At 44.4% G+C, this 22865-nt stretch overlaps 1 protein-coding gene across 1 annotated transcript in view; it reads right to left on the bottom strand.

Moving 5' to 3' along the window:
• The window catches only part of TSPAN18 (tetraspanin 18), a 24601-nt gene extending 2900 nt beyond the window's left edge, over nucleotides 1-21701 (bottom strand). The window contains exons 1-6 of the mRNA XM_009895626.1: nucleotides 21627-21701; nucleotides 15808-15899; nucleotides 14840-15034; nucleotides 8920-8994; nucleotides 2416-2514; nucleotides 964-1143 (exon numbers count right to left, since the gene is read on the bottom strand). Of these exons, the coding sequence (XP_009893928.1) occupies nucleotides 964-1143; nucleotides 2416-2514; nucleotides 8920-8994; nucleotides 14840-15034; nucleotides 15808-15870 (612 nt within the window). The 5' untranslated portion in view covers nucleotides 15871-15899; nucleotides 21627-21701. The remainder of the gene's footprint in view (nucleotides 1-963; nucleotides 1144-2415; nucleotides 2515-8919; nucleotides 8995-14839; nucleotides 15035-15807; nucleotides 15900-21626) is intronic.
• Nucleotides 21702-22865: the final 1164 nt, after the last annotated feature.

The raw sequence follows: 22865 nt of genomic DNA, 5'->3' as shown, positions 1-22865 counted from the left end.
CTTTCCCATCTTTTCACAGCAAGGAGACCTGGCAGAAGCAGTACGGTGCTGTCTGCTATGATCTCTCACCCAGCGTGCTTTTGCCAACCATCTCCAGCTGCCAGACAAGGAACAGCTCACACGCTGCTTCCGAGCTCCTTTACTCTCTTTCACAATCTGCTACCAAGTGCTGAAAAGAGGACCACTGCTTAGTCTGGAGAGAAAAGGAGGCTTGTACACATGGTCAGTACAGAGCTCAGCTGGCTTATTAATGCTCAGGTGAACGCAGTCAGGAGCCTCGTGAGAAAGTTTCTTGAACTTCACATCTTGGTGACAATGTAAGGAAACACGACTGTAGCATCAGTGTCAATGACGCTATGCTGAACTGTCTTGTTCCAGTCTAGTATTGGGAAAAACTGCCAAGTCAAGAGGCCTGGTAAAAGAAATGCCTTTTTTTCTACTGTAAAGAGTTAAAGAGCAGAAAAATACAGCTTTCCAACACTTCTCTTCCTTGGAAAACAGCCATGGTTTTCCGTGGCTGTTTAACTCTTGATCTCTCGGTTGCATATGTTGTTGATGAGGAGTCTTTGTGAACTGAACTGGAGCCACTACCACAGCCAATAAGAGCCAACTCCATCCCATCCTCGCTGACCTGTGCTGGCTTGCAAATTAACTTCTCAGAGATAGTACTAACTTTCAGAAATGCAATAAAACTTGATGTAAATTTCCACTCCACCTCTCAGTCCCTTGGGAAAATCTTCATATTACTGCTGATACAGCACAACGTGGACTTAGCAGTGCACGCAACAAAAGGAGATTTTCAAAATACGCCATGACTTCAAAAGCTGTCAGCAGAAGTGTCATTAGGATGTGAGCTACAGTCAGAATGGCACGACCTTCCAACTTTACTAGTTACCCAAGACCACCCCAGCCATCTCTCTGCCTGCTGTGAAACTTCTTTTCCTGGCATTCGGCTTTCCTTACCTGTCGGTTCTGGAACCTCTCGATGCCCATGAGGCAGGCTTCCTTGTTGACAATCATCCCTTCCCGGCTCTGGAGTTCTCGCTGGCAACAAGCCTCAGGTGTGACCGTTTCCAAAGAGGAGTGTGGAAGAGGAGGGACAGCTTCAAAATCTTCTGGTCCATTCACTCCACAGCAGGCAAACTGGGGAGAGAGAGGCACAGAGAAGAAAGGAGGACAGAGTTGACACTTTGCCCTGAAAACAGATACGAGACATCTACCAAAGACCTATTCTTGTAGGGATCAAAGCTTTAGTCAAAGCAGAGACAAAACAACTGTTGTTTCCAAAGAAGTGAGTTGTGGTTGTACCTTGGAGCTTCTGTTTCATCAAAGCCTTTTTATAAAGTTCCACTGTTCCCATGTCATACTGTAGACTCTGAGGTACCACTGGGAATATTGCCACGAGCTACACAGGGCTTTGGAGCACATCCAGAATGACTTGCTCGAGATCACCCAGCAAGTCTGTAAGGGAGCCAGCAGTACAATCCAGGCTCCTGACCGCCCGTTCTCCCCATAGCTAATGGTCAGGATTGCTGCTGCTCAAAGGCACTGCTAGGTGATTCAAGTAGGGTACCTTTTTAGGATTCAAGTCAGGTCCTTTTTAAGGATTCAAGTCATACTCTGACTCTGTCTCCTTTCAGTCAGCAAAAGGAAATGTCTTTATTAAAGTCCTGAATCAGCATGAAGGGCAGCAATCATCTTTTTTCTTTTAAGATTAAAATTGACTTTTCATCTGCAGAGCCTGACATCCTGCTCTTCACTCCTGAAGAGAAATACTGAGCACTAAGTTCACATCTGTACACACACACACACACTCAGAACTTTTTGTAGCAGATAATAACAACTCCAATTCCAATGACAGTCGATCTTTAACCTGCCTGATTAGGATTGTAATAACAAAGTCAATTTTGACAGCTAATATGTCTACACTGAAAATATATCATTAGGCACACTCCTGCCTAATTTGCCACCTACAAACTCATTTCACAAGAGCTAACAAAAAGCCATTAGTTAGCACCAGTTTGTGGCTGCTCTGGGCTGGGAATACTTCTGAAGTAGTCTGAAAGGTGAAAGGTCCAGGGTAAACGCAGCGATATTCAGTTGCAGACAGCTCCACGGCTTTCTGTGACCACTGTTGGAAAGCCGGGGGTACCCAGTCAGGTCACATCTGGCTTTGGCAAACCACAAAGGCTGACGCAGTCACTGGGAGCGTCTCTCTCAGGACCGATGGCAACTCACTCTGAGAAAGACCGGCTGCCATCTCATCTCCCTCCCACCACCACCACAAACCCGGGTGCTATGCTTGATGCGACAGGACAGTTGAAGCAGGCTGACCCTGGGTGAGCTGAGGGTGCTGAACACCGTATTGATGGCTGCTGACCATGGACAGCATGGGACTGGCACGGCCTGACTTACTGTGATCATAACAGAGTTCCAGGTGGAAGAGAAGACATCTGTGTCGTTGTTCCTCAGGTAATGCTTCTTCAGCTCCTTGGTGAAAAACTCTCTGGTCAGCTGAAACGCACAGACAGATGGAAGTGTAAAGGCTGCTGCCAACACCTTTCCCAAGACTTCCCAAAGGTCCCTTCTGTGAATGCCGGGGGTTGTTTCATTGTTTTCCCAGAATCACAGAATGGTAGGGTTTGGAATGGACCTCTGGAGATCATCTAGTCCACCCTCCCTGCCAGAGCAGGGTCACCTACAGCAGGTTGCACAGGACAGCGTCCAGGCGGGTTTTGAATGTCTCCGGTGTGGGAGACTCCACAGCCTCTCTGGGCAGCCTGTGCCAGTGCGCTGCCACCCTCAAAGTAAAGAAGTTCCTCCTTTTGGTTTTGTTCTTTTTTTTTTGCAAAACTCAGAGAACAAACACAGGAAAAGCCACTGGCTGAACCATATCTGTATCCAGGGTGAATGGTACCTGTTGAATAAAACTGTTGCGCATTAAAAATCATGGACTAAATTATATCTGTACTTGTAAGATAATGTTACACTTAAAGGTTGGTTGTTTTTTAAATTTTCAGCAGTATTTGAAAGCATTTCATAAGTTGAAACGGGACTAAAACAGATTTTAGAAAAATCTTCAAATCCAAACCCAAATAGTAGTTTAACTTACTCTGCTTCATGCAATCAAAGCATGATTTTCCCCTCACTTTTCATTTTAAACCAGTTAACTTCCTACTAATGACACGGGAACTGCTCTGAATTTACTTCCATGTGTGAGGAAGCAGAATGAAGCCCTAATATGAAACTTTCTGGGAATGAAAAGGAAGTAAAAAACATGTAATGAATGTGAAATGTTCAAGTCAACTTATGAATTGGAAAAAAAGATCATTTTCCTGACAGTGCTTTAGATTACCTAAACTAACCCACATGCATGAAGAAAAAAAATCTTCTTTTTATTTCCAGTGTTTAGATACTTTAAACATTTTTCCTAAGGTCAACAATATAAATGAATGGAATTTCATTTACTCCTGTTTACATTTAGGGTAAAACAGAAAAACTGAAGGAACATTTTGGCTCAGAGTCTTCTCAAAAAGCTAGACACCTTGAAATTACATTTACTTAGGATTGCTCTCTGGAGGACTAGTAAATATGCAAACTTAATAGTCCTGTTAAACTGAACACCCCGATTCAATCTTGCTGCCCTTCTATCACTTCAGGATGAAAACTTCAAGGAATCCCCTTTTCAGGTTCTCAACAGGGCCTTGACTTGTGTGGTCCCTTCTCCAAAATAGCTTGTGCTTTGTGATGCACACAGGCAAAATCACTCTGCCACTGCAAAGCCTCAGGGAAGAGGGTTGGACTGGGATGGATACAGCACTGCTCTAGCGTTGCATACTTGCAGGATCAGGAATTAAGCTGCCTGAAAAAGACACACACCCCTCTTTTTTTTTTTCTCCCTGTTGTTCATACAGCACTGCAGATGCAGTAACATACACTGCTACAAGTTGGTTTCGGGTTCTTGGTATGCAATGTGAAATATCGCACATACGCATACATATGTATGAGATGTACAGGATGGGCACAAAAGCACAAGTACAAAATTGATTCCTTTGTAACCGTATCACAAAATTTAAGAAGAAGAAAAAAAAAAGGCAGCAGTGGTGACTCTTTTAAAGACCCCCAAATACCACTTAATATCTTCTCTTTTACAAATACAAACTAAGGCCAAAATTAATGACTAAATCAATAATGGGTTAAACTTTGCTGCAAAGACTTGAATGATGCAGGTAGCTCAATCTCACTACCTTTCAATTAGATATGCTGCTAAGTACCTAAGTCACTTTTATGAGACAGATATTAACTAATTTCTTGCTTTTGAATATTAAAAATACCAGAGGACATGGCATTTTCCTCTGGGAATTTAGTGCACTGGAGGAAGGTCGGGTTAGAAGATGCTGAAATATCTCCTCAGTGTTCTCCTTCCCTTCCCTTTCTCTAAGTACTTTATCCACGCAGCATCCTGCCCTGCAGAGACAGCAGCACGTTTTTTTTGATGCTTGCCTGTTTCTGAAGTGCGGACTTTGAAACTGATATTACCTTTGGTAATAATCCCAGCCGGCTGCCTTTGGCGGGGTCTAACACAAAAGGTTTCACTCTTTATTTTGACAGCAGCGACCCCACAGGAAATTGTTCAGAGTTTGTGTGCGATTTTTACGAGACTTGGCCTAAAACAAAACCTAGTGCTGGAAGGTTAAGTTTGCCAGGAAAATAACTGATTCCACTTTGTTGCTCTTAAACTATTTGTCCTGAGCATCTGAAGTTCAGAAAAATGGGGGGAGGTGGGGCTGAGAAAAAAAAGTAAAAAAAAAATAATCTATCAGCAGAAGCATCTTTCTTCTTTTAAAAAATTGCTGACAAAGGAAGATAAAAGTCAGTAAGACAGTCCTACTCACATGGACACAGTCCCCAATCTCACTGAAGCTAGTAATGGCACTGATGGGGTCGATGCACAGTGGAGTACCATGGCAAGAACTATTCAAAAGGGAGCAAAGGACCTACTAATAAAACCAGATCTTTGCACACACTTCTGACAACACAGTTCTATCAGCCACAGTCGTGGACAATGAAGAGCCATTCAGCTGTGGTTTTTTTCTACCTGTTCTGGAGGGAACGCCTGCAATACAGAAAAAGCACATGCATGCATATATTTACATGCCAGTGAATGAAGAGGGACTTTTTTTTGTCAAACTGGTTCAAAAAATAGCTTGGCTGGGATGACTACAGCCAGATGAAGGGGACTTACGAAAAAGAGGTTATTTCTGCACAGCACTGGTGAGGTGGCACTGGCCAGGAAGGTCACAGCCTTCTTGTGCAGCGTTGTGTCAAGGAATACTGAATGCTGTGCAAGAAGCTGGCTTCATAGAGCCTGCTTGCAAAACAGGGAACACTCCTGTCCATCCGCATCTGCCGGGAGCATCCTAACGTTTCTGACACACTACAGTGCTTGTACTGTGGGTACAGCCACCAGTCCTGCACTTCTCTCTTCCACAGCGCCTTCCACCTAAGAGACTCCAGTTTCCTAACTGAGGGATGGACAGTGCATATTCTTTAGTTTTTGACTTATTCTGAGGAAACAGAGGTATCAGGAACTAAAGTGACTTGTCTGTTAAGTGTCAGAACTACGGCTAAAAATCCAAACGTCCTGACTCTGTCCAGAGCCGTGCCACTGAGCTAATCTGTTCCTACCATGCCGCTTGCTTGCTTGCTAAGACAATTCACTAAGAAAAAGAGTCAAATATCCCTCCAGGGTTTTTCCCATCCAGACCTCTGAAGGGAATATAAAGAGCAATTCCTGAAATGAATCAGTCAGAGCAGTCTTCCACAGCTTTTCTCTATTGTTCATGGAAGACACTATTTCATGGAGTGTCTTCTAGATGACAAGGGTTCTCAAACCTCCAAAACCCCTTTCACAAAGGAAAAGAAACTCTGGTACTCCCCTAGCTGCTTCTAAGCAGTTCTTTGGGAATCCAGCCCGACTTGCAGATTACAGCGGTTCATCGTTGCTAATACTACATTCACTCACCCCACCACCACACTCTGCTTCACTGACTCTTCCTCTCATGTCAAATCTCAGCAGAAAACATCTCTTTTCTCCCTTATTTTTGTCTCTTAATTTCTTTCACTCCCTCAGCTATTAATAATTTAACTCTGCTGAGTGTTTGGGAGCTAGTTTGAATGTAACACACTATACAAGAGAAACCTGCACTGAACATCACTGAACATTATCTGGAAAGCAAACAGATAAGAGTGTATCTTTCTCTTTTGTCTCATTTTATGCAACCAATGAGGCCACAGCCATATGGAGACTGGTCCAATGACCATCACAGAAACCCACTGAGTAAGTTTCCAAGAAATGTAGGTTGCCTAAATGTACGTTTACCACCACATGTCTTGAAAGGACCTTGTTTCGCAGGGAAGAGAAAAGCACATCTGAACCTGACCTTAAATTGCTACTGTGAAGAATTCTTCCTGACAGGGGTTCACTGAAAGATCATCCCTGTCCCCATGGACACCCTGACCAGCCATCAAGCCTCACCCTAACCCAAAGATGACAGCAAAACTAGCCACAATAGTTACCAAACCAGAGGAACTACCACCAAAATATATAGCACCAGCAAAACAAGATTGGTTTGTTTGGGTTTATTTCAGAAGAAACCCGAGGACAGAACAAACCACAAGAATCTGCAGACTGAGTTTAACTTCTGCATGGAGCCATCTCCAGCTATGTTGGGATCTGACATTCTTCATTCCCTTTCATTCTGACAGAGTGGGAAGCTGGTGATGCAAACAAGGAGACAAGCTCAGGAGAGATAGAAGTTTGTTCCCCTTCAAGTTTTATCTCACAAAACACCGCCAGATGCCACGGAAGTGTATAATAACCACTGCGACCTTATCTTGCGAGGTAACATATCCTCACATGTCCCACAACTTTCACGGGAGTGGAAGGTACCGATGCTTTGCCCAGAAGCACGATGTAAGCAGGCTCCTCATGGTGGAGGGAAGAGGACACAGCCAGCCCTGCAGTCACCCCCCACACGGGACTCGCAGAGAGCCTCTCTAAGTTTCTTCTTTTACCAGTTCCCCACAGGGAAGGCAGGAGATGGGAGCAGTCAGCTGCCGGCAGCTCACCAGGGATCGCACTCCCTCTCTGTCGTGAAGCCTCTACCTGGGTCTTCAGGGCAGTTTCTACGTGTGCGGTCTTGCTGCTTGTGTTGAACCAAAGGAATTCTCTAAAAACTGCTAACAGCAGAGCTGTAATGACCAGAGCACACCAGACCCCCCATGCTGCAACCTATTTATGGAGCGGTAGCTCTTCCCAGGAGGGCAGAGTCTCAAAGACTAAGCTGGAACAGGGCACCCACTCTGTGTACAGAGTGCCGTCCCTTCCCCACTGCCTTCAGATCTGAGGCAAAGACAAAAGACCACCAGCTTGTAAAGGGGGAAAAAAGTCCTCTCACTACCTCCCCCCAAGACCATCCTACTGCACAAACACCACACTGTCTTGCTGTGAGCTTCCTAAGTTTTGATTCTTTGCTTATCAAAATCTTTTTATATGAATAAAATTAAAAGTATATTCTGGCTTAAGAAAATCATCATTATACATGGCCCTTCTATGCTCATGCCACATTTCTGTCACATTGAGTACAGGGAATGTACTGTCTGTTCTCGTACTACTGGCAGAGGCCAAATAAACAAAATAAATACTAACAGTCACTAGTGAGCACCTCTACTGGCCAATGTTTTTTCACAGTCATCACTCAGAGTTGCATTTCGAAGATGGGCTGACTTGAGAAGGCTGGACCTAGTTCAGTCAGGCTCTTCTTTGCACATGTGGGAACATGAAAAAATATTCACAAACCCTTGCTGGTTAGAGAAACAAACGAGACTGTGCTTACTACTAGTGGAGCAGAAGCTTACTAGTAGCGTAGGGAAGGAATGATGGCCATATAATAATATGCATAGCAGCAGAGTGGAGAAAAGCTACATCATATGAAGCTCTGGAGAGACGGACCACAATCTTGTAAGCAGAGCAGTATGCAAGGGATCTGTTGATTGGGAAGGACTTTTTACTAGGGCATGTAGTGACAGGATGAGGGGGAATGGATATAAACTGGAAGAGGGCAGGTTTAGATTAAACATTAGGAAGAAGTTTTTCACTTTGAGGGTTGTAAGGCACTGTAACTGGTTGCCCAGAGAGGTTGTTGAGGCCCCATCCCTGGAGGTATTCAAGGCCAGGCTGGACATGGCCTTGGGCAACCTGGTCTAGTGGGAGGTGTCCCTGTCCATAGCAGGGAGGTTGGAACCCGATGATCTTCAAGGTCCTTTCCAACCTAAACCATTCTATGATTCTATGATGGGACTCAAAATGGGACATGAGGACACTTGCTCAGGGCAGGTCAGGAGGGATAACTTACAAGCAGCATTGAGAGGAAAATTCAAGAAGGAATATGATTAGAAGATGCACAAGAGATTTTTTGCACTGCAGAGCAAGTATTGGCTCTGTTGGGAAAACAGGAGGTTTCACTATTAATATTAATATTAAACACATGCTATATTGAAAAAAGAAAAGATTTGCTTTTAACCTTAGTGTGACTTTATTATAAAACTTCTCTCTGGTGGAATGTGCAGCTGGTTTGGCTGCAAAACAATCAGGAAGACTCTAAAAACTTCAGGATTTAAGTAGTCCCCCAGTGTATATCTCCTGTGTACATAAACCATCCACCCTGCACACGCCAGGTTAGTTAAAATTCACTGGCTTGCTGGTAGTTCTGCAGAATGAGGGTAGTAATGAAGCAGGTTTGTTGGTATTTGAAACAAACAGTCGCTCTACAAACGAATCAGCCACCACCTAACACCATGCTCCAGCTGGGTACAATCCCACTGGGGTTCAGAGTTTGCCCACCACAGGATACTTACATTTTCTCTGAAGATAAAAGCCAGGATTGCAGCTGAAAGCTCCGCCAGGAAGATTAACAAAATAAACATGAAGAACTGGAAGAGAGAAGATGCAAAAAACCCAAAACGACAGACATATCATTAGGTGCGTGCAATAGGTAGTAGGAACACAGGGGTTTTGCTAGTTACTAAAGACATGGAAAAAATAACTGAGGAAACTTTTTTTTCCCCCTGACAATTAAAAAAACCTTATGAGACAGTAACCTGGAACAGACACAGCCCCTCTCTGACCACATCACAGGACATGGGAGCTTGCAATGGTTTTGCCTGGTTCTAATGGGTAAAAAGGGATAAGGCTACAGGACCGATAGCATCCCCTGATAAATCTGCACCAGGTTAAAACAGTAAACCCTACTTTATTTTGATGGAAAAAGTTTATGATTGTGTAGATGTTCATACAGGGTTAAATTGTCCTGACAGTACATATGCACACACCCCCTCATCACAACATAAACAATTTTACAGTAATATGATCATGGCTCATTTTGTATGGAAGGAGCTAGTGGGATGTATACTCAAACATTTACACCTATGACCAAAAATGGATTCTTTCCAGAGTATTCTGAATTTCAGGACAAAATTAGCCTTGCTTAATATCCCCCTCCACACAATGGGGTTGCACTGAGTCAAGTATTAACTATGTAGAACCTCTACAGAAAGTTGATAACACCCCATCATAATTTTAATTTGATTATGCAAGTATCATCCTTGTCTTGTGCAGTATCCAAAACGTGCATATTCATATCCTTAAGTTAAGGGCACACCGCAGACTTGACAGAAAGCAATAGCCAAAATTCTGTTGCTCTTGCGACCTTCTGCTGCTTTGGTCTGAAAGTCTGGTCTGCTGTCTTACTAAAGGCATCTTGTTTCTATGATGTGACCAAGCCTGAGCGATTCACTGTGCCTTCATCACCCACCCCACAGAAGTAAATCAGATGCAGTAACGAGGTCTCATCCCCAGAGAGATGAGACTGACGTGGTGCTGAGATGGAGCTGCCCTCGGGACCTTGTCTGCCCAGAGCACTCAGGTACTGTGGAGCCTTTCCTGCCTGGGATGAGCGCTGGGACTCCTGCGGGCTCCCACCTCAGACACTAGTGCCTGGAGGTGGCACAGAAAACTGGCACACAGCTAGACGTAAAAATCAAGTTGAGAGGACAAGAGTGTTGAAGGGAACAAATCTCCCAGGGCAGGAAAACACTCACTGACATCAAAGAGCTTAGAACTCAGCCCTGTCTTTGGGGCCGATTCTTAGTTACATTGATGCCTCATGCTAGTTTGATGCTGCTTCAGTCCATAACCAACAGCAGAAGGAACGGGCAGGGATGTGCTCTGCAACATTCTTAACACAACAAATGTTTTTCTGAGGAACTCCTATGGGAACAGAGCAGAAAGTGGCTAGGCTCACACCCTCTCCCGAAATGGCATTTGTTTCCATTCTTGGAAACAAAATAGTGGGCTTGAGGAACCAGAAGTCTGGACTAGGTGGACATTTTTTATGTTCTTATAGCCATAAAGAGAAATGACCACTTGAGAGTCAGCCTTTCTAAAACTCGAGGATCTCAAGAATTAGCCCACAGACTCAAAGATCATTTTACAAAACTGAGTGAACGTTTAGAAATGAACTCAGGTTTTCACACCATGTGAGAAAAACAGGAGTGAACAGAGAACCCAGTAAGACCACATCACACAGAGGGTAATAAACATGTGGTACATGTCACCATGAAGGTGGTTGAAACAACAAGTAGAAATAAACATAAGAGAAGTCTGGATGGTTTGGTTTGTTGTTTTTTTTGTTTTGTTTTGTTTTGTTTTGGGTTTTTGTGTGAGAAGGTTATTGAAGGTGTTTCTGAAACAGAAGGCAAGCAGATGGGGCCAGAAGTGCTATTGTGATCCCCAAGCAATGGTTTATAAACAGTCTGAAATGTTGTGCACCGTACATTTCAGTAATGGAGACAGAATTCAAACTACCTGCTTGGAATGGGCAAAATGTTGTTTTGTTGTCAATTATCAGAGCTGTAAGTGATTTTTCCCCACTGGAAAAGTGCACGCACCACCCCCTCCCATTTGTCTTCCTGCTTCTGCATGGAAACAAAAGAAAAGGAGCCTGGGCTCAAATGGCAAAAGAAGAAGAGTCAGATGAGCAGGGACTTTGGCTGCTAAAAGAATGCTGTTGCTTGATTTTGCTGAACTGGTTAAGTCTATAATTTATTCTTACTGCTGGAGTTTTCTGCAGTGGCTTCTTTTTTTTCTTGCTCAGAGACTGTTTTGTTTTTAATTTCACCACAGGAGGGCAAAGAACAAGTGATGAGAATGAACGATGCTTTGCAAATTCACATCATCATCCATCAAGGGATCTCAGCATAGTCACTAAGAGGTCTAAGGTGGTGATCAAGTGATTAATCCCGTCACCCTGCTAATTGCATTTCATTTACTGATTACTGGGAGACACATGTTCACCCAAGCTCCAGCACAGGTCTCTGCAGAAGTGGAAGCAGCCATTCCCAGATTATCTCTGATAAGCTTCATTATCATTCCCAAACTGATTTACACTTACATTGTGCAGTTTGCATTACAGATTTGTAATAGTTACTGTAGAAAAAAAACATGAGCAACCATTAGGGCTGATGAGAAAAAGAAGATGGATCATCAGTGTTTCAGAACTTGCTCTTATTCTGCATTTTAAGGAGAGTCAAAATCTGCTTATTGTGTTTTGCCTCCCAAAATCAAATTGATTACTGATATATGACAGCACTAAACAGCCAACTGGTTTGGCTGGGACACAGCAGCTTCACATGCAAATTCATGCTTGAGACCCACATGTGAACATGGGTACCCCCCACATCTAAGGTGAACATCCTGAGGAGTGGCGTCTCTCACGTTGGTCAAAAATCCTGCCTCAGCTCCTGGTGATGGTTACAGGTTTATCAGAAATTTCCACAACTCAGTGTTTTGTGTTTCTTTTTCCACAACTCATCTACTGTTCCAGTTTCAGCAATGCTGTTCCAAAAAGAGCAGCAACTGCCTTTAACACAAAGGACCCACATTTCCATGCTGAAAAGTTTCAGAGGCTACTGCATCTGTTTTACAAGAGTGCAAAACAGGACGTCTGCACCCAAAACTAAGCCAAATGATAGGCTGAAAATAGCTGAATAGGCTGAAAGAGTTGGTTGGGGCTGTTCAGCCTGGAGAAGAGAAGGCTCCCAGCAGATCTTTATTGCTGCCTTCACGTAACTAAAGGGAGCCTACAGGAGAGCTGGGGAAGGACTTTTTACTGGGGCATGTAGTGACAGGATGAGGGGGAATGGATATAAACTGGAAGAGGGCAGGTTTAGATTAAACATTAGGAAGAAATTTTTTACTTTGAGGGTTGTAAGGCACTGGAACAGGTTGCCCAGAGAGGTTGTTGAGGCCCCATCCCTGGAGGTGTTCAAGACCAGGCTGGACGTGGCCCTGGGCAACCTGGTCTAGTGGGAGGTGTCCCGGTCTATGGCAGGGGGGTTGGAACTCGATGATCTTCAAGGTCCTTTCCAACCTAAACTGTTCTATGATTCTATGATTCTATGAAATGAAGCTAACACTGACTGTTCTTGTTGCAAAGCTGAATTCAGTCCCATGGTGAAATGCTGTATGCCCAACAGCACTTTGGATTCTGATTTCTATGGTATTCTTTTGCAGTCAGACAGTCTTTAGGACAACCCAGAAGTTATTCAATGCCTGATTTGCAGGCCAATGTTTGTTGCTTTTTGTGAGCCAAGTCCAAACGCTGGGAAACCTAGAAACACTTCACAGCCCAGTGCTTAATGCAACATGTTAGGTTCCACAGTGATTTTTTTTACCAAAAGACAAGCTACTTAATGCAAAATAAAAGTCCTTACAAACACAGAAGCCAGAACCTAGAGAACGTGCATTTGTGCATCTGTCCTGTCCTTTCTGTCTTCCGTTTACATTTGGACTAAAAGCTTCAGATATACATTATGCATCACTCTGAAATCTCACTCAAGCACCTCTCTGGCTCATCAATTCTTTAACAACTTTGTAAGTGGATTTGATTTGATCTAGCAACTTTTCCCCAAGTACCACCCCCCGAAGCCTAACACTCCACGTTTTGCAAGGTGTTCCCAGGCTCTCTGGCATACTCTTATGAAGGGTTTGCCTTTTCAACACCTAAAACTTACTCCTATCAGACTTCTGGTTTCACAGATGCTTTATGCCTTTTAACATCAGCTGGTGTGGCTCCCAAAAAAAGCAGAAATTAGAAACATATCTCTTCTCACTTGATATCAGCACAGATACTCATCCAAGTACTTCACTGCTGTTGGACTTGAGATGGCAGGTTGTTTAGCAGAGTTGACTTTGATACCAGAAGCCCTGGAAGATCTGATCAAAGCTGAACACTAATTCCTCATCCAGTAACTACTTTTAGAGTTTCTCCTAGTCTACAGCATTACCTCCAGCCCACAAAATTGAGTGCACTGGAGTATAACTAAAACACCAGGAGGAACATTCAAACCATGATGTAACTCTATGATATTAAATCAGGAAAGATTGGCCCAGCGCTCCCTTGCTCCAGCCAGGTCCCCAATCTGTATGCAGCAGACGTGATCCAAGCTGAAAATATGACTCTCCCATTCACTTACAATCAATACTTCTCATCAAACATAACTTTTAGTTTCTTAAACTGACAGGGACAGGCTTTGAAGTAACCTCAGGCTCATTGGGCCTGATCCTTTGCATTTTATTAGGTTCCTCTGGGCAGATCTCCATGACTTCGCAGCTAATGCATGTGTTTTTCTGATTTACTTCTGAGGCAAGTCACTAGAAATCAAACCCATAATGCCTTCCAAAAAAGGGCTCTTACGAGCAGGTTATGAATTCAAGGGGTGGGTGAGGCAAGTGCCAGAGAGAATTCATCTCAGTGGAGCCAGGCTCATCTCTAGGAAAAAATGGTTTCATTGTCACGAAAAGTGGACTTTCCTGTTCTGTTTAAAGTTAGAGATAAGCCTCTTTTGCACTGTGAAGCAGCTGTGCAAGATATAATCATAACAAAACACTGCAAGATCAAGATTTTTTAAAACAAACCAAAACAAGAAAAACAACAAAAAAACCCAACAGACCCAGAGGGAGAAACAAAAGGTCAAGTTTGACAAAAATGAAAAATAAAACTAATGATCTTTGTGTTTCAACACACAACTAATAATGCCCTCCAGTAAGAGATAATGGCTGGAAACCCTGCAGTATCAGAACTTACGGCGGAAGTCAAAAATTACTTTATTTTAGAGGCTAGCACTTTGCAAATAGTACTTGATGACCTCATGGGCTGAAATTTAACCCTATAACTCAGGGGGAAAATTGCCCAAGGATAACAGAGCTGGTTAATTTTAGGAGCAGAGTAGGCTGCATAGGGGAGTGACCAGCTATTGAGAGCTGCAGCACGAGGCCACCAAGCAGTTCTCAGCTGGGCACCTCTGCTGACACAGGGGGCTCCATTTCACAGATGCTCTGCGCTACATGTTCCCTCTGCTTTGTTGTGAACTAGTGAGGAATGAATCCACAAGTGGAGCTGTGGGGTTTGGGTGACAAAAGAGGACCATTTTTGGTCACCTTATAAAAGAAAAAAAAAAAACAAAACCAAAACAAAAAATAGGACCATTTTGAAACAAAGTCAAAATACACTCCTAGACTCCATATATATCGGGCTCAAACCTGGTACAGGGAAGGAGTAAATTCTCTGCATTTCTAGCTGTATGTAAAAGTGCCGTAAACCTACTTATTATATAAGGGAATAATGGCTACAATAACAGACACCCATTCATGCACTTATCACAGCATCCCATTCTTGGGAAACACTGAAAGGCGAACAGAAAACACAAGGACACTTACAAAAAGCAGGAGGCATTTGTTCTCACGGATGGCACCGCAGCAGCCAAGGAAACCCAACAGGAAGAGCATCGCTCCCATAGCCAGCATGATGTACGCTCCCGTGAAGAGCAGAGGGTTGGCAGCCACTATCTCTCGAAAACCTGTGGGATCCACAATGACCCAGATCCCAACTCCGAGCAGGCATGCTCCTCCCAGCTGTCACGGCACAAGGAGAGGAGAAAGAGGGAGACGGGTCAACATAAAACAAGTGCTGCAAGAAAAGTGGAGTCCTTTCTATCTTTTGATCAAGTGTTCACCTGGAGAATTTGTGTTTCTTTGTGGCATATATTCGCTGCCAAGCGGGTGACTGCTGACATGCTACTCTTCATGTCTCTTGCTCACTAAGTGAAACATTTGCAGCAAAAGCACCTTTCTTCCTTGACACATCACTCTAAAGTTTATTCCCTTCCTAATGCTGAAAGACCGACTCTTGAGCTGCTGCCACATCTGCAGGGGACAGCCCAGTGAAGGGACACACAGGAACCCCTCCCCACCACAGAGTCCCGGATGGCTGGGCGCTCCCACCCTTCACATCACAGAGAAGAGGAACAGGGTCACCAAGAATGACTCTACGTTTGGTAGGAAAATGTCTGTGTTTCCTACTGAAAACCTCAGCAGGGCACCCAGGACTAGAAAACAATTTCTTCTGCCATTCAAAGATAGGCCATGTACGCTACTAGTTACAGCTTTCCCTCTGGTGTCCCTTGTCCAAGGACAGGAATATCTCAGACAACAATGACCACTGCGCTGGCTTTCTGAATGTCTGAGCATCTTTGGACGCTGCAAAACCCTCAGTGATTGCTAGTGCAACGCCAAGGGGATATTCTGTACGATGGCAGCTTGACCAAACGACAGCCTATCCTGCTGGGGAGCAGCAGAGTGCTGGAAACAGGAGGATTTAAGAGAGGAAGTGGATTCTAAATACTTACAAATATAAAGAAATTGAAAAGAAACATTAGGTACTTCATGCAGCTCAGGCAGTCTCCCTCCATGGTCTTAAGGCTCCTTGACGCAATTCTTCCTGCAAAACACAAGCACCTCCTCAGCACACTCACTTTTTAACGGAGTGACACAATCCTACTGCCCATTTGTATTCCCCCCAGATCCTGTGTAGTTCTTTATACAGAAGGGCTCGTTTCTTACCTGAAGAAGGCAACATAGCACAGGTTAGTAAGAGATAATGATCGCTGCTGAGTCTCTGCACTCATGCAAGTCTAAAGGAGAACGCAGACGTGAAGAGGAAGGTTGCAGGAGAGGAAAGGTCTGGCTTTGCTGGCAGAGGGAGATGTGGGGAAAAATATCCCTCTGCACATGAATTTTTTTTCCCTCCAGTCCCTAAAGCCTGTCAAGCCTAAGAAGCACTGAACATATCTGCCTACTTCATGACAAAAAAAGCCATATTTGAAAGGTTCACAAGCATGTATTTCCGGAGAGTTAGCTCCATACAAGTTTCCTCCACAGAACGAATGCCGTATAAACAAGGACAGTATTTTCAGGGAAACATTTGGAGGAGCTGGGCTGGGAATGACTGCAGTGTGTGGACATGGGAGGGCCTGAGGAGGTTGTCCTCACACAGTTACTCAGCCTGGGGCCCAACACCTGCTTGTCATGTAGTATGACATGTTACTGTGCCACCAAAGTCCCAGTGGTCTACACCTCACCCTGCACAGGTCTTTTGCAGGCAGAGCCCCTGGATCAAAGTCGGTAAGCTTTTAATCCCAGGAAAAAATGCAAAAGCATCTGAACCAGTTTTGAAACTCCATGTCTGAATTAGACAGCAAACTACTGAAGATAGTAATTCTATTGGAAGAGCAGCTATAAATCTCGAGCCAGTGAGGCTACATTGGAAGAAAGTTTCTGCCCCAAAAAGCTTGCTGTTTAATGAAGTGACTGTGTCTCCCCATATGCAATTATATCACCAAGTACCCTAGAGGGACAGACAAATAAATACACAAAATAGTAAAATTTTCACTGAAACGGAAGATAATGCATTCATGGCAGTGTGCACAGAGGGACGCATACATATTCCAACACAAGTTTGCTTAACTCCCTAGAGAAGCCTTCTCAAAGCTCACAGGCTTCTTAACCCATCTCTTTCCTGTGGATGCCATTCCCAAAATAGACCTCCATCCAATGATATCCAACGTTAGCAAAGTACATTCAATTCACTTAAAAGAAAATAAAAAAAACCCAGAAATTATCTAAGGTTTTCACCAGACCAGAAATAAAACTCACTCCTTCATTGTTTTTGTTAATCCACAAAATTTAGGAGTGCTGTAGAGCCTTGCGGGATGCTTCCCTCTGTGACCATGGGAACTACTCTGCTTTAGCTAAAGGGCTGAGAAAACCCACTGCAGGCAGCGCTCCCAGCAAGGGGCTGCCTGAGGTAAACAGCCAGATTCATATCGTACAGTGCGTGTGTTTGCTGTACTTCTTTGACTCCGTTTAAAAATCAAATCAGTTCCTCCCTACTGGCAAAACAGGCAGAGACACAAATGGCATGATGTAGAAGATCATCTGGACATGCAGCTGCTTTCCCTCCGCACCTTTGCTTGCCCGGGGCAGGACGGCAGCATGCCTCTGCTGGCTGGGTACCGCCACGGGAACCCCCTTTGCCAGAGGAATCCCGAGCAGATCCACAAAGCCAGTCTTACAGTCCAGCTCGCTTCTGGAGAAAGACAAACCTGAATCCGAACCTGAGAACAAGGGCAGTATTTTTCTTTACAAAGTTTATTTTCTTATACCTCTGATATAGATATAGGGCAGTTGTTCTGCCCAGAGGGACTCAAAGCCAAGACTGTGACTGGTGGAGACGCAGCGGGGCACAAATCTCTGACATGGGCCTGGAGGAGATGCCCACAGCTTCCTAACAGTGTTTAAAGCCATGTCTGCAAATCTCACAGAGAGCAGAGATCTTGAAGTCTGGAAGGGTAAGGAGCTGGGAAGGGAACTCTTCCATTTCATGGGAAAGGAACTCTTCAGTTTCATGGGAAAGGTGAACCTTCAGCTCCACTAACCCATGAGCTTGGACACTACAGTAGAGAGGGGTATGAAAATACAAATAGGATACTGGAACTTCAAGAGCCTCAGAATTAGAGGCACCCAGGTGTTCCCATCACCACACAAAAAAGTTACGCTGCAATGAAACAAAGGATGCCTAAATCTCAACATATTAGTCAAAGTCTGAAAGTCATCTGAGAAACTTCTAACTCCTGCTGCCTTGAGCACCCACCCACATGATCCATATCATAGTAGCCTTAGGCAAAAAAAGGAATAAAAAGCAAACCAGTTTAGCCGTATTGTGCCACTTCACATCATTCGTGTTCATCTCGCTGCAGAGGCACCCATATGAAAAACACTGCCTGCAGTCTAAGAGGCAGCAGTTCCTGAGTCTAACGCTGTCTCGCCGCTTGGTAGAGTTGATAAATCACATTGCCACCTTACTTTACTTTCCGTGTCTGGGTCCACTTCCTCTGCAAGATGAGAAGGCTCCCTTCGAACCTCTCTGGTTTGCATGAGCTGAGTATGGGCCTCCTTCTCTTTTCAAAGACAAACCTAAGCTATGATTCCTTGCATTGCCCATGCATCCACTCAGTACATTAAAATGTTTTCTAGGAGTGAGCACGGAAGGGAAACTCTAAATCCGTTGAGCAATCGGGTCCTGAAAATGTCACTGGCAGGGCCACACAGCCACAGTTACCTGGGAGCAGCACGAACACATCCACACTCAGCTTTCACAAGTGAGGTCTCACTTGTTCGCTTGGGCAAGAAATTGTCCCCAGTGGTGGTGCTGGGCTCAGATTTGTAATTTCTAAACCCACCATGCTTCACATAGCAAAGCAACAACTAAGTGCAACCCTAGTAATTGTGCCGTGCTTCAAGGCAGGAACACACCCAGAGGGGCTTACAAACCCCACGGTCCTTCAACTCAGGATGTGCAAATGGAAGTCAGTGGCAACAGTGCAAGGTCTGGGCTGGCAAAGCCAAGAACAGAGCATGTCAGAGCTTCCACATTGTAAGAGCTCCGTGAAAACTTCCAAAAAATGCCAACCCACTGATCTGATCCGAGAAACAGGAGCTCTGAGGAACTGTTTCAGTGCCGGTACTTAGACCTTGGAGAGACTCGCACATACCAGCGTAACACACCCTTTCCAGTTTCTGCTGGGTACCCAGATTCCCAAGCAGCACACGCAAGATCACCATTTGGATCTTGTGATCGCACTGATTAAAATAGGGCAAATCAACCAAAACTACAATCTGACCTCTTACGTAGCCCTTAAACTGTTTCATGTCAGAGTTCAAGCACTCCAGCGTATATGAAATATATTACCATCTAGTTCATATATGCAGGAGTGCTCGAGACTTTTAAGAGTATATAACTAATGCTATTTACAAACAATGCAAGCAAAATGCAAATAATGTTACTTACAAATAACGCAATTATGAAACCATTTGTGCCAACTGCTGCTTTACTAATTAGCTAAAGGTACCTGAAGACCCTGATGACAGGCTCCATGGAGAAAATAACTGACATGAAAGGACAATCCTGACCCACAGAGCTGCTTTTTCCTTCCACTTTTCTTTTTAAGCCATACACACAAACGACAAATTTTCTAAGCTACTCCTACTACACACTGATGCAAGTGTGATAAAAACTGAACACACATGTCTTAATCTCCCTTTTAAAAATATCTTCTCTCCCCTCCTCCAGGCCCCAAATTTGTGACAGATTAAGTTCTCCACTGCAGGAGACATTTAATGCTAAGCAAACATTAACAGTCAGAACTACAGAAGACAGCGGCTGACAGATGCTCTCCCTGGCTTGTCCCATCTCAGACCTGTGAGACATATGAGAAGCATTTGTTTTTGTCTGAAATGTAGCTATAAATGTTCAGCTTTTTCTTAGCCAGATTATTCTACATTTCTCCCCGTCCCCCTATGAATTTTATCTTGCAAAGTGATGGGGAGGCTCAAAATCCCCAGCAGTGCAGCCAGGAAACGCACCCCAGCTGCTGTAATCAGTTAGGAATAAAGTCCAGTTTTTCAAGGCAATGCATTTTTTTGTTCTCCAGCCACCATTTATTTCCTTCCTTCTGACATTTGCTTTTATACGCCTTGCATCTACCTTGAACTTCACATATCTAAAGGCAGCTGCTCAACCACACCCCCAAAAACTACTTCCAAGTTTCTCTTTGCTACCACTGACTTTTCCCTCTACCCCCACATCCCTTTCACACTGGGCTGAAACCTGTGGTTTCGCTTCAGTTGCTCCTTTACCTTTGCCTTGGAGACAGAATCACTGAAAAACTTAGGTTGGACAGTACCTCTGGATGTCACTGAATACAAACACCCACTGCCTCCAATCTGGGCCAATTCCAAAGTTTGATCCAACTTCAAAGTTAGAACAGGTTGCTCAGGGTCACATTAGTTAAGTTTTGAATATCCCCAAGGACTGCAATTCCCTAGTCTTCCTGGGCACCTCTTCCAGTGTTTGACTACCCTCCTTGTGAAAAGATTTTTCAAAACAGCTATCCAAGGTGTACCCAAGTTACCTTATCGTGAAAGGAACAAGAGCATCCCTCGGATGTGACAGTCTATCAGAACTCTCAGGAGCACCTTATCTTCACCAGTCTCAATCCTCGCATCTTCCATATCATACCACTGATAATAAGTGTGTGAACCATTTTCCTTGCCTACCATTCCCACCATGCAATCCCAAACCCTAATATACCTCTGCAGTCTATTTGTATTTCACTAAATAAAATTCAGACCTTGTGTGCTTGCCTGATGGATCATCACAGTCTCCCTATCTCGAATACTTAGTAGAAATCACAGAATAACCAAGATTGGAAGAGACATCTAGAGGTTACCTTGGCCAACCCTCGTGCAAACCACTTTTTCAGTCACTTCTATCACATTGTCCATGTATATTCTTCTCAAATAAATATCTCTTTGCCATCAACATGCATGAAGACCTTGTCGACTGGACTGACCGTTGCTTCCTTTAAAGCCTAAGAACCAGTTCTGCAGTACCTCCTACAAAATATTAGCTAATGTCTTGAAGAGCAAATGGTGCTAACCCACACCTACTTTCATGCACAATGCAGACAAGTAAAATTGGAAGACATTTTTGAAGCTCTCCAGAACCACTGCTGGACAGAAAATGTGGACCAGATTCTCTTCCAAGTCAGTGCACCGGTTTCTAGAGGTTGCCCAGCTGAGGTGTCACTAGAAATGTCCTTGAAGCTCAAAGCCGCACCAGTGGTGAAGGACCACCACAACTTGGCATCCCTCTGTTGCATCCTCTCCCCAGCAACATGGCAGCCCACACTTTTGCTTGCAGGTATGGAGACCTGGCTCAGCACGCTTGCCTTCCTTCAAAGAATGACCCTGTCCCAAGAGGATTTCTGTGTTTGCTATCTGGAAGCAGTATCCAACTCCTTTAAACCAAAGTGGTGGGGTCTGCTAAGAGAGCATATCTAACAGGTAGTGCCTTCCAGAAAACCCTCTCAGAGTATTATTTCCACACAGTTTGCTCCTCTACATAGAACAGAGATAGGGGCAGTTTAATTAGGAAACCAAAGGGCAGTGACTTGCTGCAGTACCACCTCACAGGCGGTAAGATGGCAGACGAGGCGTTTATTTCTTACCCCTCTCCTGCACGCCACAGCTACACCTAACCAGCCTTGACAGAGATACAGAGAAAGCACCTGGCACGCAGAAAGAAACAGCCATAAACAAGACTCACCTTCACAAATCTTGGGGCTTGAAGCACAGTGTCTATCCTAGTCTTTAATTGCCTGTGTATCCCATGTATCTCTTTCTAGCCAAGCTTGTCCTGTAAAGAGAAAAATATGCAATTACTGCAGAAGTCAATAAAATGCAATCATGTTAAATACACAATTTATTAAAATACACCATCCTGATGAATATGCTCAGTCTAATTGCCACCTTAATTTAGTGTACATTAGCACTAATGAAGAGCTTTTAATACCCAGTGAGGGATCCAGTTCCTCAGAATATCTTTAACAACCTTTGGGGTATTTTAAATGCCCACAGACCACATGTAAATCTATAGTCCCATTACACATGCACCTCATACCACAACAGGACTAGATTAATACCAGCTGCACCTTCAATATTTTATGGGAGGTTTAGACAAACTTTAATCTGCTGTGACTTTACAGCCCATTTACCGGGAAAATGGAAAAGGCAGAGGAAGGGAGATGGAACGCATCTTTGGGAAGCCCAGCCCAGCCATTAGGAGCAACGGCCTGAGACGCTGGGCGATACCCCTCGGTCTTCCAGCCAGCGCTCACGCCAAGTTGAGCAAACTATTTGCTCCGCCTCATTGTCACTGCCTGGGAAGCAGCAACACAGAGGAATGGCGAAGCCACCGCGCTGCCCGCCCAAAGGCATTAGATACACCGGTGCCGGCAGAGGGACCCGGGTGCAGACCGCCACTGCCCTTGAGCTAACGATTACAATTTTCTCAGTAAATTTTAATTTCTGCCTGCACAACGCTAATGACAGTCTTTGGCTAGGCAAAGGTGAGGTGAAACCACAGACCAACGAGCAGAGTGTGCTTGTTTGACTGCTGCTTTCCCAGGGCACCCTCCCAGGCTGTTTTTTCCACCCGTCCGACACAGCCCCAAACCCCACACTGCCGGGGAAGGGGCAACCTCGAACGATTCAAACAGCGCGCTGTGCCATAAGGGTCCAATATTCACATGGGGGTTGTGTAACTCACTCACTCATCCTTCGCAAATCATTTTGGAATACTCGCAGCTTTGCTGAAGCCGCTGCTTCCCTGTGAGAGATCAGATAAGTCACTGGGGTCTCTCCCTGCTCTCTCACTGCCAGCATTTCATCCTGATTTCTGGAGGGGGTGCATTTAACATCTGTTTCCCACAAACATTTGCGAACGTGCCTTTGAAAATTGCCTCCCATTACGACTTCTGTGAGTAAAAGTCTATCGTTTGCTGTT

This window comes from Charadrius vociferus, unplaced genomic scaffold (assembly GCF_000708025.1).
Source record: "Charadrius vociferus isolate BGI_N301 unplaced genomic scaffold, ASM70802v2 scaffold111, whole genome shotgun sequence".
NCBI classification, from domain to species: domain Eukaryota; kingdom Metazoa; phylum Chordata; class Aves; order Charadriiformes; family Charadriidae; genus Charadrius; species Charadrius vociferus.
Note: the sequence above shows the minus strand (reverse complement) of the source record. Positions and strands in the feature narration are given on the sequence as shown.